This window comes from Mesoplodon bidens, assembly GCF_964165515.1.
Source record: "Mesoplodon bidens genome assembly, chromosome: 11".
Classification (NCBI taxonomy): domain Eukaryota; kingdom Metazoa; phylum Chordata; class Mammalia; order Artiodactyla; family Ziphiidae; genus Mesoplodon; species Mesoplodon bidens.
In genome coordinates this window covers 44,804,647-44,821,509 of record NC_138167.1, presented here as the reverse complement: position 1 = coordinate 44,821,509, position 16,863 = coordinate 44,804,647, and the positions used below count along the sequence as shown (strand labels likewise).

Here is a 16,863-nt window from a genome sequence, read left to right as displayed (position 1 = left end):
TGGTCACCAGAAAGACCAAGCCATGATTTGAAGCTGGGAATTTTCAGCCCACTGTGCAAATCTCCCGAGAGGGGAGAGAGGCTGGGAACGGAGGTAATAATTGATCATGCCTATGAGAGGAAGCCTCCATAAAAACCCAACAGTAGAGGATTCAGAGAGCTTCCAGGTTGGTGACCAGGCGGAGGTGTGGAGAGAATGGCATGCCTGGAGAGGGCATGGAAGCTCCACACCCCTCCCACATACCTTGCCTTATCCATCTCTTCCACCTGGGTGTTCATCCATATGCCTTATCATATGCTTTTATAATAAACCAGTAGATATAAAGGAATCTATTTTCCTGAGCTCTGTGAGTGACTCCAGCAAATTAATCGAACCCGAGGAGGGGGGTCATGGAGACCTCCGATGTATAGCCGATTGGTCAGAAGCACAACCTAGACTTGTGATTAGCATCTGAACTGGGGGCAGCCTTGTGGGACTTGGGGGGCAGCCTTGTGGGACTTGGGGGGCAGTCCCTAACGTGTGGGATCTGATGCTATCTCCAGGTAGGTAGTGTCAGAAGTGCGTTAAGTTGTAGAATACCCAGCTGGTGTTGCAGAACTGTTTAGTATGGAAACACCCTTCCCCCATATCTGGTATCAGAAAGTGTTGTGAATGTGACAGTGGGAGGGTAAAGGGGGGACACAGGAGGAAGAGTGAGATTTTCCTACAGTCATGATTATGTGTCAGATTCAAATCTGCTGTGGGTTTCATCCTAGGATTGTGACATCTGGTTCCTCTGCGGGATGGGGACCAGTTCTCCGGTCTATAACACCTCAAGGAGATCTGTGAGTTTCCTCTAGATAAGCCAAGTAATTTCTTTGTGACTAATAGATTTTAAGTGTCTGCCTGATCTTCACTAGCCTAGGAGAAGAGAGTGAGTCTGAGTTTATGAACTCTGAGGGGTCACCTTGAATTTCAGGATCACAGAATTGGAGTCTTTGGTTGGAAGGGGCCTTGGAGAACATCTTTTCTATACTCCCATCTAGTGAAGCATCCTTGCTATTCCATGTTGAAAGTAGGTTGCCTAGCCTCTGTTGGGGGCCTCACTGTTTCCTGAGCCTGCTCATCCTGCTGTGGGTCAGCTCTTCTGTAGAAAGGGCTCGCTCCCTCTTGTGGGAAACAGCGCAAGTTTACTCCCTCCTCAACTGGGCCCCCAGGGAGGATGGACCCACCCATCGCGACCGAGACCATATGGCGGGTTACCCTGTGATGGCCTCATCTGGGCTTTGACGTTCTCAATGTCTTGCTGCAACCACTGGATCAGCTTGTTTATTTCCAGAATCTCGTTCTTGCAGTTGTGGAGGTTGTCACAGTGGGTCCCGGCTGTCAGCCGCAGCTCCTCATACTACCAGATAGGGAGGTCAGAACCTGGGCACCCACACTGTGGTCCCTCCCAGGCCCCTTTCCCACTGTCCCTCATGTCTCCTCTCCTGACTTCTTGGGTCAGGTGCTTTTGGATTCTTATACTTGTTCTGTTCCCCATCCCCTGTCCATTTCTGGTCCTTTTCTGTGCTACTCCTTATTCCTTTCTCATATTCCAGCCCTGAATCTTTAGGCTTATTAAATTCTCCTCTAAGCTCCAAACTGCCCTCCTCTCTGTTTAGTGATTCTGTGTCTTGTCCTTTTCTCTCTGTCCTGGGATTTCCCTCCTTTTTGCTCCATCCCTGCTCTGGACCTTGGAAGGGGATTCTGGGGTACCTAAGAGACCAAGGACTGAGGACGCAGCACGTCTGCCCCCGCCACGGTGCATATGTTTGTATATTCTCCTTCAAAAGAATTGAAAACAAAATGCGCTATTATTTCCTATCTTGGCTTAACACTTTTTTAAAAAACTTTTGCACATTGAATCTAATTTCTGAATAGTGTGTTATAGATTACATTAATAGATTAAAAAAATTAGCCAACTTTATATTTTCTACATATAATGGATGGGAGCGTTTTGCATAGAAAATGCAAAACAAGATAAGCACAAGTCAGTCTCTTTGGTTATTGTGAAAATGCCTGTAGTTGCCCAATCAATACCCATTCTCCTCTTCTTCAAACAGAAGCCCAGATAAGAGAATATTTCTCAGCTTTCTCATCAACGAGGTGCACGGCCGTTGCTGGGTAGGGCTTCTAGGAAAGCTGTTTAAAGTTAGGGATGATTCAGTTGTCATGTTCCTTTTGCCCTCTCCTCTTCTGCCTGCTTGGAATGAACATGGGAGATTGGTGGTATCGCAGCCATCTTGGGGCATGGGGCAACCATGAGGATTAAAGCACTGTGCTAAGAATGACAGAATAGAAAGCTAGAAGGAGCCTGTGTTCCTGATGGTAATATAGAACCCCAGAGTCATCTGTGGGCAGTCTATTTCTTTACTTTCAAATTATTTGAGAAAAAAATAAAAATCAAATTTGTTTCAACTGTCATTGTTATTATTGATTTCTGATCCTCACAGCTAAATACAATTTTTAAATAATAGAGTTACCTTTCTGGTTCTAACTTAGGAGGATGGGAAACTGAGGTTATTTTCCCTGAGCCCACCTGACTGATGAATGGTCCAGGAGAACAACTGGAGGAGGGGCCGGCCGTAGCAAAACCTGGCCGTGGGTGAGCCACAGACTGAGTCACAGGGAGCTGACGCCAGGCCAGGGTTTGATACCTTGATCACCATGGATCTCCAGAAAAAGGGTAGAGCATTGCTTGGGACACTCCCTGGAGATTGGTAGCCATTGTCTTCAGAAAAAAGTCCAAAGGCCTCAGCGCAGCTCTGCAGATCTGCTGTGATCTGGCCCTGTGTCTCCAGCTGCATTTCCTTCATGATGCTTCCTTTCAGGCTTCTCTGGCCTGGCTCCTGCTGGCCCTCAGCCAGACGTCCCTTCCCCCATGCTTATGGAAATCATACTTGGCCTTCAAGATCCAGACCACATCCCAGTGCCTCTGCCTTTCCAGACACAATTTGTTACTTCCATCATCCTCCTATTCCCTTAGCCTGCAGCTTGACCTTAGCGGTCACTTCATGCTACCTCGTATTTCAGTTTGGCTGGTTACACGTTTCTCTCCCGTGGACTGTAATTTCCTTGAGGATGGGGATGGTGTGACTCTTAGTATCCTGATGGTTCCACACACCCCAGTAAGGCCCTCCTTCCCTGGCCACCCTGTTGAAAACCATATTCACACCACACTCCCTACGCTTCACCCTGATTTATTTTCTCCATAGCACGTGTCCATCTAACATAGATCCACTGTACTTATTTGTCTTGCCTGTCCCGCCCCTGCCCCTGCCTCTGGAATGAAAGTGACATGAAGGCAGGGATTGTTTGTGCTGTTCCCTGCTGGACCTCCAGCACCTAGAACGGTGCTTGGCAAACGATGGATGCTCAATAAATGAATGAATGAATGAATGAGTGAGTGAATAATAATGGTGCCTTTCACAGATAGGGTGGGCAAGACTGAAATGATAATATTTATTAAATCAAATTGCCCTCAAGGACACCAACTGCCCTCCCAGCAAGGCCCTAGTTACCTAAGTCTGGGGCCACCTGAATCACGGTTTCTGCTCCACTATTAGTAACCACCCCATGCCATTAGCCTCTTCTCACACCCGGAAGCCCAGAGTCCTCTTTGCCATCATTGCCAATTAGCATTTCTTGAATGCTACTTAGGGGAGCAGTTCCAGCAAGTCTGTGGGTGAGTAAAGCTGGGGAGCTGTGATGACAGGCCTGGGCTGTCTGTGGGGTCTCCCACACGCTCTGCAGGGACCTGGCCTGAGGCCTGGCAGAAACAACGGGGCCTGGGTGTGGCATGGCCCTCAGTCTCTCCTCACCCACTTCCTGGGGGATAGTGGGTCTGGGGTCCCCCGGGCCCCGCCTGGGCCTCACCCGGCTCTGGTACCAGGCCTCTGCTTGGGCTTTGCTGCGGCTGGCGATTTCGTCGTACTGGGCATCGATCTGGGCAACGATGCCATCTGCCTCCAGCTCCTGGCTCTTGTCCATCTTCACAATGATGGAAGAGGTCTCTGAGATCTGAGACTGCAGCAGGCTGATCTCCTGGGGGTGGGGACCCCGGGAGATCGGCCCCTAGCTGACCACCTGTGGGCAGCATGGCTGCAGGTACCTCTTCATATAAGCTTTTCAGGAAGTCGATCTCCTGGACCAGAACTTCCACGCTGGTCTCCAGGTCGGCCTTTATCAGGAAGGCTGTGTCCCTATCCTGTGGCCAGAGAAGTGACAGTCGTAACCTGGGGCCACCCCTTCGCCAGCTGGGCCACCAGGCAAGGTGGTGGCAGGTGGCGGGTGTGGGACCCATCTTTCCTCACTTAGGCCCATGTGGAAGGGAAGGGGTGACAAAGCCAAGGATGGAGTGAGGGGTCCCCAGCCCCAGGACCCCATGCCTGGGCCTGGCATTCTGATGGGGAAGCATCTGAAGGGAATGGGGTTAAAGGAACCTTGAATGCATTCCTCAGAGCTCCCCGTGGACCTCAGGCCAGAAAATACGTTGCTATCTATGTGAGGGATCAACAAGATGATTTTTATCTCTGGGAGTTTGAGTCAGAGTCTGTTTTGGCTTTGATTTGGCATTTGCAACATCTCCAGCTTCTTGGGCAGGTGTAAATACAACCCTTAACACAAGTTGGGAGGTGGAGGCCAGGTCAGTCCCTGCCCTTCTGCAAGGAGCGCGGGGAGGCTGGCCTTCCTCTCTCCCAGGGTCAGTGGGGCTGGCACCAGGGTCTGCGGGGTGGGCGGGCTGCAGGCACATTTGGACACGGTCCAGGGGCTGAGTGTCCCCAGGCCCAGTGGGCCAGCTCAGGGGGCCTTCTCCCTCCCTGGACCATCCTCCCTCACCTTCTTCAAGGCAACAAACTCATTCTCAGCAGAGGGCTGCAGGGAGAGCTCCTCTTCATATCTGGCGGAATGGGCAGGGGAAAATGTTTTAGTTGGGCTTGTGGGGTTTGGAAGGGCGTTGGTATCAGGTGTGAGGGTAGGAGCCTCTGGGGGCAAATCCGTGTCTCACCGACTTAATGCCCTAGGGAGGCACCAGGTCCAGCCCCATCTCTGGACACCTCTGGCTCCTCCATCCACTCAACACAGATGACTTTTATCATAGCCTCTCATTAGCCACTTTGCAAGTTTACCTTCCATGCCACTGCCCAGTAGCCTGTTCTGTGTTGAATCATTCTCTGGGAAGTTCTTCTTAAAGCTACCTTTATTCTATCTTGCTGCTGAGGAAGCTTACCTCATCTAGTTGTTTCCTCTGGGAGGGCGGTGAAGAGTTCGCTGCCTGTTGCTGGCACAGCTGTCTTTTCTGAGTTGTTCTGAGAGTTGGCTGTAGTCACTGAAATCCCAGCTGACCCTGTGCCCCTCCTCACCAGGAGAGTTCTGAGCCTGGCCTCTACCTGCAGCTCACTTGCAGAGGTAGCAACTACTCGCTTTACCAGATCCTCAGAGACAGCCCGCCTATTTCCTCTAGGCTCCAAGGGAGCTCCCCACCCACTCACTGCCCCCGAAGGCAACGGAATCAGGGTCAGGGGTTTAGTCTGGCCAAATGACTCAGTTTGATGAGTGACATCGATGCATTAAAAGCTTCCCCATGCTTCCTGACCCCCGTCCTTCTATTTTCCAGCATAACTCTGCCGCTGCGCAGGCCCAGAACACTGAGCCTGCCGCCTGGGTTTCAACCCCAGCTCTGTCCTGTGCTAGTCATGTGAATTTGGCTAAGTGACTGGGCCTCTCTGGGCCTCAGTTTCATCATCTGTAGAATGAGGAGAACACTGGTCCTGCCTCACAGAACTACTGTGTTACAAATATCACACTAGTTAATGTCTGCAAAGCACCACGCCTGTGCCTGGCACACGGTACTGTGTATTTCCTATTATTGTTAAAATACCATCTGGTCTCATCTTTCTACTATTGCCCCACTTTAAAAATCAAAAGTCCTGGGCTTCCCTGGTGGCGCAGTGGTTGAGAGTTCGCCTGCCGATGCAGGGGACACGGGTTCGTGCCCCGGTCTGGGAAGATCCCACATGCCGCAGAGCGGCTGGGCCCGTGAGCCATGGCCGCTGAACCTGTGCGTCCGGAGCCTGTGCTCCGCAGCAGGAGAGGCCACAACAGTGAGAGGTCCGCGTACAGCAAAACAAACAAACAAACAAACAAAAAATAAGAGTCATGTACCCCAATGTTCACTGCAGCTCTATTTACAATGGCCAGAACATGGAAGGAAACTAAGTGTCCATCAACAGATGAATGGATAAAGAAGATGTGGCACATGTATGTAATGGAACATTACTCAGCCATAAAAAGAAACAAAATTGAGTTATTTATAGTGAGGTGGATAGACCTAGAGTCTGTCATACAGAGTGAAGTAAGTCAGAATGAGAAAACAAATACCATATGCTAACACATATATATGGAATCTAAAAACAAAAAGTTTCTGACAAACCTAGGGGCAGGACAGGAATAAAGATGCAGACATAGAGAATAGACTTGAGGACAAGGGGAGGGGGAAGGGTAAGCTGGGACGAAATGAGAGAGTAGCAATGACATATATACACTACCAAATGTAAAATAGATAGTTAGTGGGAAGCAGCTGCATCGCACAGGGAGATCAGCTCAGTGGTTTGTGACCACTTAGCAGGGTGGGTTAGGGAGGCTGGGAGGGAGACGCAAGAGGGATGGGATATGGGGATATATGTATACATATAGCTGATTCACTTTTTTGTACAGCAGAAACTAACACAACATTGTAAAGCATTTATACTCTAATAAAGATGTTTAAAAAAAAAAGAAAGGTGTAGAATTTTGGGAGGTGCGAGGTGCAGCCGGTGGGTCTTCCAAACCCATGCAGAAGGATTACATCAACCCTCCCATTGCCCCCTCTGTGGGCCCTCTCTCACTTGCAAAGAGGTAAGAATGGTGACTTTAAAGACTCTCCTAATACAGCTCTTTTTAATGAACTCAGAACCTCAAACCGTCTCAAAATGAACCCCCCATAGGTGGGATCCCCTCCAATGCCCCATGTATCCCTGCCACCCTCCAGCATGCCCACCAGCTCCCCAGACCCCAGCCACATACACTCCAAATGATACAAGAGGATGTCATACTCACAGATATTAACTGGAGAAACACCCTCTCCACTCAGCCTGATTAGGGAGGGGGGGGGAGAAGGAAGGTTACTGTGGTGTCCAGCAGCTTGCAGCCATTTGAAGCGACATTTTTGCAATTGTTTTAAATGTATTTAGAAAAACCTGAATTATTTTTTATTGCAGAAGTAATGGAGGTTGAAATTATTTAAATACTAGTAGTATTAAAAATAATAATCTAATGAATGAAATAATGCAGAGTTTGGGGTTCATAGGAGTCAAACCTGTAATCTCAGAAACACATTTTTTGGTGTAAATGAGGTAGACACCTTAAGAAAATGAAAGCTAATCACTTGCTACTGTCAGCTGGAAAGGTAGGGCTGTCATAGAACAAGAAGTGCTCTCTTTCAATAATGGACTGTTGTCAGGCACTGAGGTTATTACAGGTGTGGAGAGGAGTCTGAGTCATAAGTGTAACAATAACAATAATAAGTCTATCATTGTGGTAGCAAGTAGAGTAGTTTTGCTTTAGCATCTTGAGGACAGACGTGGCATATAAACAGACAGAACATTAAAAAGGGCTACCTACCTACTACCTAAATTATGCCACTTAATTCTCTCAACAACCCCATTAAGTAGGTATTATTATCTCAGTTTTACAGATGGCGAAATTGAAGATCAGAGAGGTTAATTAACTTGCCCATGATCACAAAGCAGGATTTGAGGTCAGATTCATTTGACTCCAAAGCCCATATCTTTGGCCATTAAACTGAAAGATAGCTAACATTTATTGACCATTTGCTGTGTCCCATGCATTGATCTAAGAGCTTCATGTATAGTCCATCACTTTAACCCCTTTACTAACATATAAGATAGAAACTGTGGTTATCCCCATTTTACAGGTGAGGACTGGAGAGATCAAGTAATTGGCCCTTGGTCACACAGCTGGTAATTGGCGAGCACAAAGCTCCCATGGGGCTTTGGGGATCGTGTGACCTGGCCTCTTTATTCCATCACTAAAGAAATTGAAGGCTGGGGTTGGGCAGGGGAGAGGATACTGATTTTCCTAAGCTTACATAGCTAGTTAGTGGTAGAACTGTCAGCCCAAGTCCTAGGACAATTTTTTCTCAGATCATACCACATATCCAGACCCACTGTGTAACCAACTTTCTCCTTTGATAGAACTTGATTACGGAGATCCAATCAGCTCCTAAGTTTCTATGGGGTGCTAAAAGTAGTTACACCTCAAATGTGGGAATCTGCTCATGATTTCCCTGGAAAGAAATTGCACCTGTATTCTTTGTCATAGTCCAATTCTACCTGCGTTTTGCTGCCTTTTCCAGGCAAGGAAGGGCCTGCAGCACCTGAGCCCCTAGGAATGCCCAGGCAGCTGGGATGGAATTGGTGCATCTGCCCTCACTTGCACTCCTCGCCCTCCAGCAGCTTCTTGTAAGTGGCGATCTCCATGTCCAGGGCCAGCTTGATGTTCATGAGCTCCTGTACTCACGCAGCAGCTGCGCCATGTCCTGCTTGGCCTTCTGCAGGGCCTCCCCCAGGTCCACCAGCTTGGCCCGTGCTTTCCTGAGGGCCAGTTCTCCGTGCTGTTCTGCGTTGGCGATGGCTGTTTGCAGGCTGGCACACTGTAAGGAAAGGAGGAAGCCGTAAGCCTTACTGCTAACCTCTGGAGATCTGGTGCTTCTTGAGTAGGAGTCCTGTAAGAGTGGCAGAATGACCCGGAAGAAATGAGTGTGTGGGGAGCTCTGGGCCCTGCCAGAATGTACCTGCATCTTGACGTTGTCGATCTCGGCTCTCAGCCTCTGGATCATCCGGTCCATCTCAGAGATCTCTTGTTTGGTGTTGCAGAGATCATCACCGGGCCGGCCTGCCATGACCTGCAGCTCCTCGTACTGATGCCACCAGAGTAGAGTCAGTCACCCCATCAAACACTGGCGAGGGCACTGCCTGTGCACCCAGCCTGGCCCTCGGTGCCCTGAGCGGGCCCATCCATTCACTGATCATTCGCACATTTCCTCGCTTGTTTCTTGAGCACATCTACTGGCCAGGCGTGTCCTGGGCTCTGGGAATATCATGAAGAGCATAATCAGACCCCTGCCTACAGTTTTTTGGCAATAATCAAACCAGCATATTATCGAGTTTATAGTTCCAAACTGAGATGGGTCCCTTAGGAAGTGAACAGTGGCTTATGGGGGTGTGCTAAAGGAATCTGACTTAGATATGGAAGTGGTTGGGGGGATGGGCAGGGAAGTCCTTCAAGAAATGGAGATACTTGAGCCGGGCGCTGAAGGCCGGGAAGGATTGACTTAAGTGACCGGCTTGGGGGAGAATATTCCAGACCAGGAAACAGCCTGTGTGTGAAGACCCTGGGATAGGAAAGAGCATGCAGAGCTCTAGGAGTAAGAGGTGACTTGGCATTGTCCTTGGAGGGGGCGGTTCTTGGTCACGGGGCATACGTCCAGACCAACTGTGACCATGAATTTTGGTGGCCCTCCTGACACAGGTGTTGGGGAAACAGGGAGGAGATGCAGGGAAACGGTGTTGGACGGTGCCCAGACTGTAGAGTACCCCGCTCTGAAGACTTTGTAACAGAATCCTCCATCTCAGGTGGCTCTCTGTCTAATGGTGCGTATCCAGGACACACTCATTTAGGAGAAATAAATGCACCCTCTGTCCTCCAGCAGCCTGGAGAAAACCCACGCCCTTGCCCAACAGAAGAGCCCCTGCCTGAACGAAGATCTGTCGTTTTGAAAGTGCTGAATAGCTCACCTTCTTCATTTCTGGACACACACAGTTAAAGGGAACAACAGCTTTGCCAGCAAAGGGACTCGTTCACTATACATTTCAACCATCCCACCTGGAGTTAAGTGCATCCCACCTCCACTCACCACCAAGGGGCTGCCTTGCCCTTGCACCCCTGGCACCTGACACCCTGCTTCCTTTCTGCCATGTTGCAGTGGTAGGGACTAAGTCCATGCCCAGATCAGGGCAAGGGATGGGAGCCAGCTTGTAGGTGAGCAGCTGCCCCAGAAAAGCACCTGCATTTGGCAGAGAACTGATCTCATGGGTTGGACCATCCAGGCTACTACACCCCTCCAAAGCCAAACCTTCTGGCCGTCTGCATCTTTGGACAGTAGCTCTCTGTGGTTATTCCAACCTCCCTCTTCCCAGTACAAACTCTCTTGTTCAGCAGTGTTCATTTCTGCCTTCCAGCCCCACGGGACCACTTGCTCAGCCTTGAACCCCTCCCTGCTCCTTGGCAATCTTTTTCTCTCATTGCTTCCAAAACAGACTGAAAACCCACCCTTCTTGGAAGTGTGTTTTTAGTGCTTTTTCCTTTCTGTGACTGTTCATTCACTTCATGGCCTCCCAGACCTTGGATTCCTTTTGTAGTTCATTCATTTACAACTTTGTAACCCTGCTTGTCATATAGTAGGAGCTCCCTAAATAAACAAGCCCTTTAGAAATAGCTTTATGACTGTTTCTCAGTTGTTTGAGTCTCATCCAACCCCCAACCAGTTGTAAGTGGTGTGGGGACTGTGGCTGTCCTTTTGAGCACCCAGCATTTCTTGACCACATATCAGTGTTTGTGTGTATTAGGGTTTCCGTATGCATTTCAAGCTTAGTTTTCATAGTTTTCAACTTGGCTCCTGCCAAGTTGAAAGAAACGGGGATGCTCACATGATTCCTGAGGCTTGTGGCTAGTAGTTAAACAATGATTTGGGGCTTCAGAGAACACTAGCCCTGGAGCCTATCACGGAGGTGCCCACGCTCACCTTGGTCTGGTACCAGGACACAGCATCAGCCCGGCTGCGGTTGGCGATGTCCTCGTACTGGGCTTTGACCTCAGCGATGATGCTGTCCAGGTCCAGGCTGCAGTGGTTGTCCGTGGACGGGACCATCGATGTGTCGCTGACCCGGGTCTGCACCTGGGACAGTTTCTGCAGAGCCAGTTAACTCAGCATCACCTCAGCAAAAAAAGAAGGGGTCTCGAAATCATGCAGTTGACCTCCCATCTAAGTCAGGAATCCTTTGGCAACCCCGGCAGGGATTTCCCAGCTCTTCTTATGCCAGCCATTTGATGGAGGGGGAGGTCCCATGTCAACCCCTGAGGAGTTTCTGGGTCATAGATCAGTGTGATGGGAGTGTGTCCTCAGCATCCTTTCTCAGGGCTCCCTTCTGTGTTTTTTCCCTGCGTATGAAGGATGAGTAGGTGTTCTCTGAATCCAAATTATATCACGTTGAATACGACTTATGTGATTCATATGCCAGCATTAAAGGTTTCTTTGGGATTGGGTGAGTTTTAGGACCCTGCTCCCCTCCCCCTACACAGTGTGACTTCATCACTCTCTACTCCTCTCTCCCCTTCCACAGACCCAGGTCTCTGCCATCAGAGTGGCAGTGCCCAGAAAGAGGCATCTTCAGGGGCCAAGAAACACCCTGACCAAAGGGCTGAGGGGCAGCTTGCCTTATGAACTTTCTGGGAGGGGGAAGGGAGAGGTGGGTCTTAATTCCTTGGGAATGTTACCCAACGGCATGGGATTTTAGGAATCGGCACTCCCTCCTTGCTAGGCCATGGGGTTGTGGGCAGAAGCCTCAGAGGTGGGGTGGGGTTGAATGTGGCAGGATTTCAAACAGTTCTTCCCAATACCCATGACCTCCTAAGCCCTCCATCCCAGGTAGAGGCATTATATGGATAACACCCTGCCACATCCTTTTCTTTTCAAGGTCCAGACATAGGAGGGACAAACACATTTGCAGGCTCTTACTGCCTCAAAGAGCACCTGGAGGAAATTGGTCTCTTTGGTCAGAGAGTTGACCTTGGCCTCCAGGTCCACCTTGTTCATGTAGGCGGCGTCCACGTCCTGGAAAGACAACACAGAATGCTCCTCTGAGACCCTGGCCCCAGGCAGTAAGTCCAAAAGAAGCTGGGCAGACTCTTCCTCCATGGCCCTTACAGTTTGGATTTTAGCAAACTCTGTATCTGGGGTTTGGGGTTGGGGGTGGGTGATTGCTGGGAACTGCAGGCTCGAATCTCCTGGGCTAACAGAAATCCAAACAGAGTCATTAGGGCCATAAATACAGAGGGAGGATTTTGGCAGGTTTGAGCTATCCAGATATTCTCAAGGTTGAAGTCACTTTTCTTGGGTGGCCCAAGGGTCCATCACCCCACATTCCAGGATTCAGTTTTGAATTTTCTCCTTTGAGAGACATTCCCAACCACTTTCTTCAGAGCCGCAAACTCATTCTCAGCAGCCGTGCACTTGTTAACTTCATCCTCATACCTGTAAGCACAGAGGAGAGAGGGCGTGCTTGTAAGTGTTTTTTGTTTTGTTTTGTTTTGTTTTGTTTTGTTGTGATATGCGGGCCTCTCACTGTTGTGGCCTCTCCCATTGCGGAGCATAGGCTCCGGACGTGCAGGCTCAGCAGCCATGGCTCACGGGCCCAGCCGCTCCGCGGCATGTGGGATCTTCCCGGAGCGGGACACGAACCCGTGTCCCCTGCATCAGCAGGCGGATTCTCAACCACTGCGCCACCAGGGAAGCCCCGTGAGTAAGCTTTTCATTTTTATTATTTTTTAACATCTTTATTGGAGTATAATTGCTTTACAATGGTGTGTTAGTTTCTGCTTTATAACAAAGTGAATCAGTTATACATATACATATGTTCCCATATCTCTTCCCTCTTTCTTCTCCCTCCCTCCCACCCTCCCTATCCCACCCCTGTAGGTGGTCACAAACCACTTAGCTGATCTCCCTGTGCTATGAGGCTGCTTCCCACTAACTATCTATTTTATGTTTGGTAGTGTATATATGTCCATGCCACTCTCTCACTTTGTCACAGCTTACCCTTCCCCCTCCCCATATCCTCAAGTCCATTCTCTAGTAGGTCTGTGTCTTTATTCCCATCTTACCCCTAGGTTCTTCCTTAACTTTTTTTTTCTTAGATTCCATATATCTGTGTTAGCATATGGTATTTGTTTTTCTCTTTCTGACTTACTTCACTCTGTATGACAGTCTCTAGATTCATCCACCTCACTACAAATAACTCAACTTCGTTTCTTTTTATGGCTGAGTAATATTCCATTATATATATGTGCCACATCTTCTTTATCCATTCATCTGTTGATGGACACTTAGGTTGCTTCCATGTCCTGGCTATTGTAAATAGAGCTGCAATGAACATTTTGGTACATGACTCCTTTTGAATTATGGTTTTCTCAGGGTATATGCCCAGTAGTGGGGTTGCTGGGTCGTATGGTAATTCTGTTTTTAGTTTTTTAAGGAACCTCCATACTGTTCACATAGTGGCTGTATCAATTTGCATTCCCACCAACAGTGCAAGAGTGTTCCCTTTTCTCCACACCGTCTCCAGCATTTATGAGTAAGGGTTTGATTGAACTCTTCCCAGACCAAGGAGGACTGTACTGGTGCAGCAAGAGTTTAGAGACCTCAAGTACTTCCCAGCTCTTCCGCTGACCTGTGTGTGACTCTGGGTAATCCACTTAAACTCTATTTCTCCCCCTGTAAAAGGGGAATAATTTTTTCTGCCAGAGTTTCTTTTTCCCTTTTTTCTTTTTTAAGACTAAAAGGTGAGCCTGCAACTGATAGGAATAGAAATACATATTTATGAAACTCCATCCTCTTAGAGATTCACAATTCCAATCTTTAAAAAATTTTGCTGGGCTTCCCTGGTGGCACAGTGGTTGAGAATCTGCCTGCCAATGCAGGGGATACGGGTTCGAGCCCTGGTCTGGGAAGATCCCACATGCCATGGAGCAACTAGGCCCGTGAGCCACAACTACTGAGCCTGCGCGTCTGGAGCCCGTGCTCCGCAACAAGAGAGGCCGCGACAGTGAGAGGCCCGCGCACCGCGATGAAGAGCGGCCCCCGCTCGCCACAACTAGAGAAAGCCCTCACACAGAAATGAAGACCTGACACAGCCCAAAATAAATAAATAAATAATTTTTTTTTTTAAAGGCAGATGCTTGCTTTACAAAAAAAAATTTTTTTTTGCTGCCTCAAGTGCCTGATGGAACTGTGGAGTAACTGTTCAGGTCGATTTTGATATATTTTCACTGAACCTCAGGGCAGTCATTTAAGTAGTGTGCTTTTAGTAAGTAGGTGTTGCTGTAACTCAGAAACCAAGGGTGAGCCAGCTAAAGGATTGGCGAGGACCATCCGTTCTGTTGGATTCCTCACTTACTGTAGTCTGGGTGATGGCAAGTCAAAATTGTCTCCCCTGAGGAGGATCAGATTGACTAGTTTATACTCTAGTGTGCACCTTGGAAGTGCAGGTGTCTCAATAACAGAGCCCATGTCCAGCAGAGTTAAATAATAAGCCAACTATAAAATAATATATTGCTTTCCAGAGTCGGAATCTTTTGCGAGATGACGCAGATGTCCCTTTGCAGTCATGGAGACAGACAAAGAGTAGGCTTCTTGTTAATAGCTATGCATGAGATGAGGGTCCCTTTGTTACCCCATACTTTGCTGTCTTCTTCTCATGAGATAATGACTGCAAGTCCAAACTTCCCTGACACGGGCATCTGCTCCTTCGCGCCCCTCTGGTCCTCATAAAGAGGAGTTCTGGGATGACTGCATGTGATCAGAAGGGTCTCCCACTCTCACCTGACTTTGAGATCTTCCACGACATCCTGCATGTCTCTCAGCTCAGCATCCAGCCTGCCCCTCTTGGTGGTGACGCCGTCCAACTGCCACTGGAGGTCGTTGATGTAGGTGTTCAAGATGGGCTCCAGGCTCTGCCTCACGGTCTCGGTGCCCTGCTCCTGCAGCAGGCTCCCCTTGGTCTCCAGGACCTTGTCCTGCTGCTCTAGGAACTGCATCTGGATGGGGGAAGAAGAGAATGAAGTCTGGAGAAACTGGGGAGGCAGAGCCAGACACCCCAATTAATATGGGAGAGAGGAAAAGTATGCCCATCTGCCAATGATGTAACTGACAGCTCCAGGTCAAAATGGACAAGCCCATCAAGCTACCCCGATGTTCTCTGGGGCTCCACAGAACTAGTGCAGTGGGCCTTGGAGGCTTTGATGGGGAGCTTCCATTCCTGGGGTAAGTGACTCTACAACACCTGCTCTGGGTTAGGTTAGTTTGCCCAGGGAATTTAACAGCTTCACCCTTCCCTCTGTGTTGACTGAACCAACCGGCATGGCTCCCAAGGAGGATGAGGGGAAATTCCCACAGGTCCTGTGGGGCAAGCTGGACCCACCTGCAAATACCTCTGCCCCCGGGAGATGCTTGCTGAGCGGATGCACTTTCCCACAGGGAGGTCGTTGGGTGACTGCTGCGCTCTGGCCGGGGCCTCTCCAAAACTTCCTGCCAACCCAACCGCAAGGACCAGATGCAGCCCCCGGCTCACCTTGTCAATGAAAGAGGCAAACTTGTCATTGAGGGTCTTGATCTGCTCCAGCTCTTCTTTCCGTACCCGCTGGATGGTGGGGTCAACTTGCAGGTTGAGGGGAGTCAGGAGACTCTGGTTGATGGTGACCTCTTGGATGCCTCCAGGGGGGCAGACGGGGAAGCCAGAGCCCCCATAGCCACCACCAAAGCCAGCTCCAACACCGAGCCCAAAGCCACCACCAGCTCCACCGCCGAAACCAAACCCACTCCCGGCTCCGCCTCCAAAGCCAAGGCCACCTCCAGCTCTGCCGCCATATCCACCACTGAGGGCACAGCTGCCCCCTCCGAAGGAGATCCTTGGAGCCCCCCACGCCATAGAGGCTGTGGCTGCCAAAGCTAGCTCCTCCACCCACTCCAGCGAGGCCACCACTGCCCCTGGAGCGGGACACGGGCACGCTGCTGAAGCCAGAGCGGTCGACCCCAGGGACTCTGGCTGAGCTGGCACTGAAGACATGGAGGCTGCTACTTTGGCTTCTCACGGTGGATTTGGAAGTCATGGTTCCTGAAGTCTAAGAGGCTGAGGAGGGCGTGAGAGGTGGAGGGTAGAGCTGAGAGGAGAAGTATGAGATAGGTTTCCAGCAGCCAGTGTACAGGGAGGAGTAGGGCTGGGCTCAGTGTTGGAAGGTAAGCCTGCAGGTTGGGAAGGATTGGGCTTTACAAACAGTGAGATCATACCTGGGTTATTAGAAAAGATATAAAATATGAAGAATGCCTTTTGGCTTCCTTTAGCCAGAGGAAAATTCTCCTGCCTTTGATCTTTGATTTATATCAATACAACAAGACTATTCTCGATTCACTGAGGCTAGGAGTTAGACTGTCTCAAACAAAGGTTCAATATGCGTTGCTTGTGTATCAGAATGTACGTGCCCATCACCCCAATTTTGCAATTATTATGTCAAGGCCAGATTTATTTCATCCATAATTCCAATCTGATCTTTTGTAACAGCTGAGAACTTGGAAATCTAACAGCATTCTATTGCTTATGCCCTAATAGAAAGATTACCATTTCCCCAATGATTACAAATATGTTAAATTTGACTTGTTTTTTCTGTATGTAAAAATTTGAACAGATAGAAAAGTATAAGAACAACATAATAGACCCCTATTTGTCTATTAAGGATGGATACCCATCACCCAGATTTTGCAATTATTATCTCAAGGCCGACTTTATTTCATCCATAACTCCACCTACTTTTTTCATCCACCTTAAGTTATTTGAAAGGAAATTCCAGAAGAAAGGGCATATGATTTCATATTCAATTCAGTATTTATGTCTAAATGACACTCTTTAGAAAATGACCAAAATGCTTTTTTAACTTTATTTTATTTTTTTA

The 16,863-nt window shown here is 49.0% G+C and overlaps 1 protein-coding gene across 1 annotated transcript in view; it reads right to left on the bottom strand.

Annotated features, from left to right (window-relative positions):
- LOC308625731 (uncharacterized protein) overlaps positions 1-16,026 on the bottom strand; it is a gene marked incomplete at both ends in the record, with an annotated part of 34,520 nt that extends 18,494 nt beyond the window's left edge. The window contains 7 exon segments of the mRNA XM_081250227.1: positions 8,876-9,001; positions 10,886-11,050; positions 11,879-11,974; positions 12,334-12,394; positions 14,741-14,955; positions 15,489-15,828; positions 15,830-16,026. Of these exon segments, the coding sequence (XP_081106353.1) occupies positions 8,876-9,001; positions 10,886-11,050; positions 11,879-11,974; positions 12,334-12,394; positions 14,741-14,955; positions 15,489-15,828; positions 15,830-16,026 (1,200 nt within the window).
- Positions 16,027-16,863: the final 837 nt, after the last annotated feature.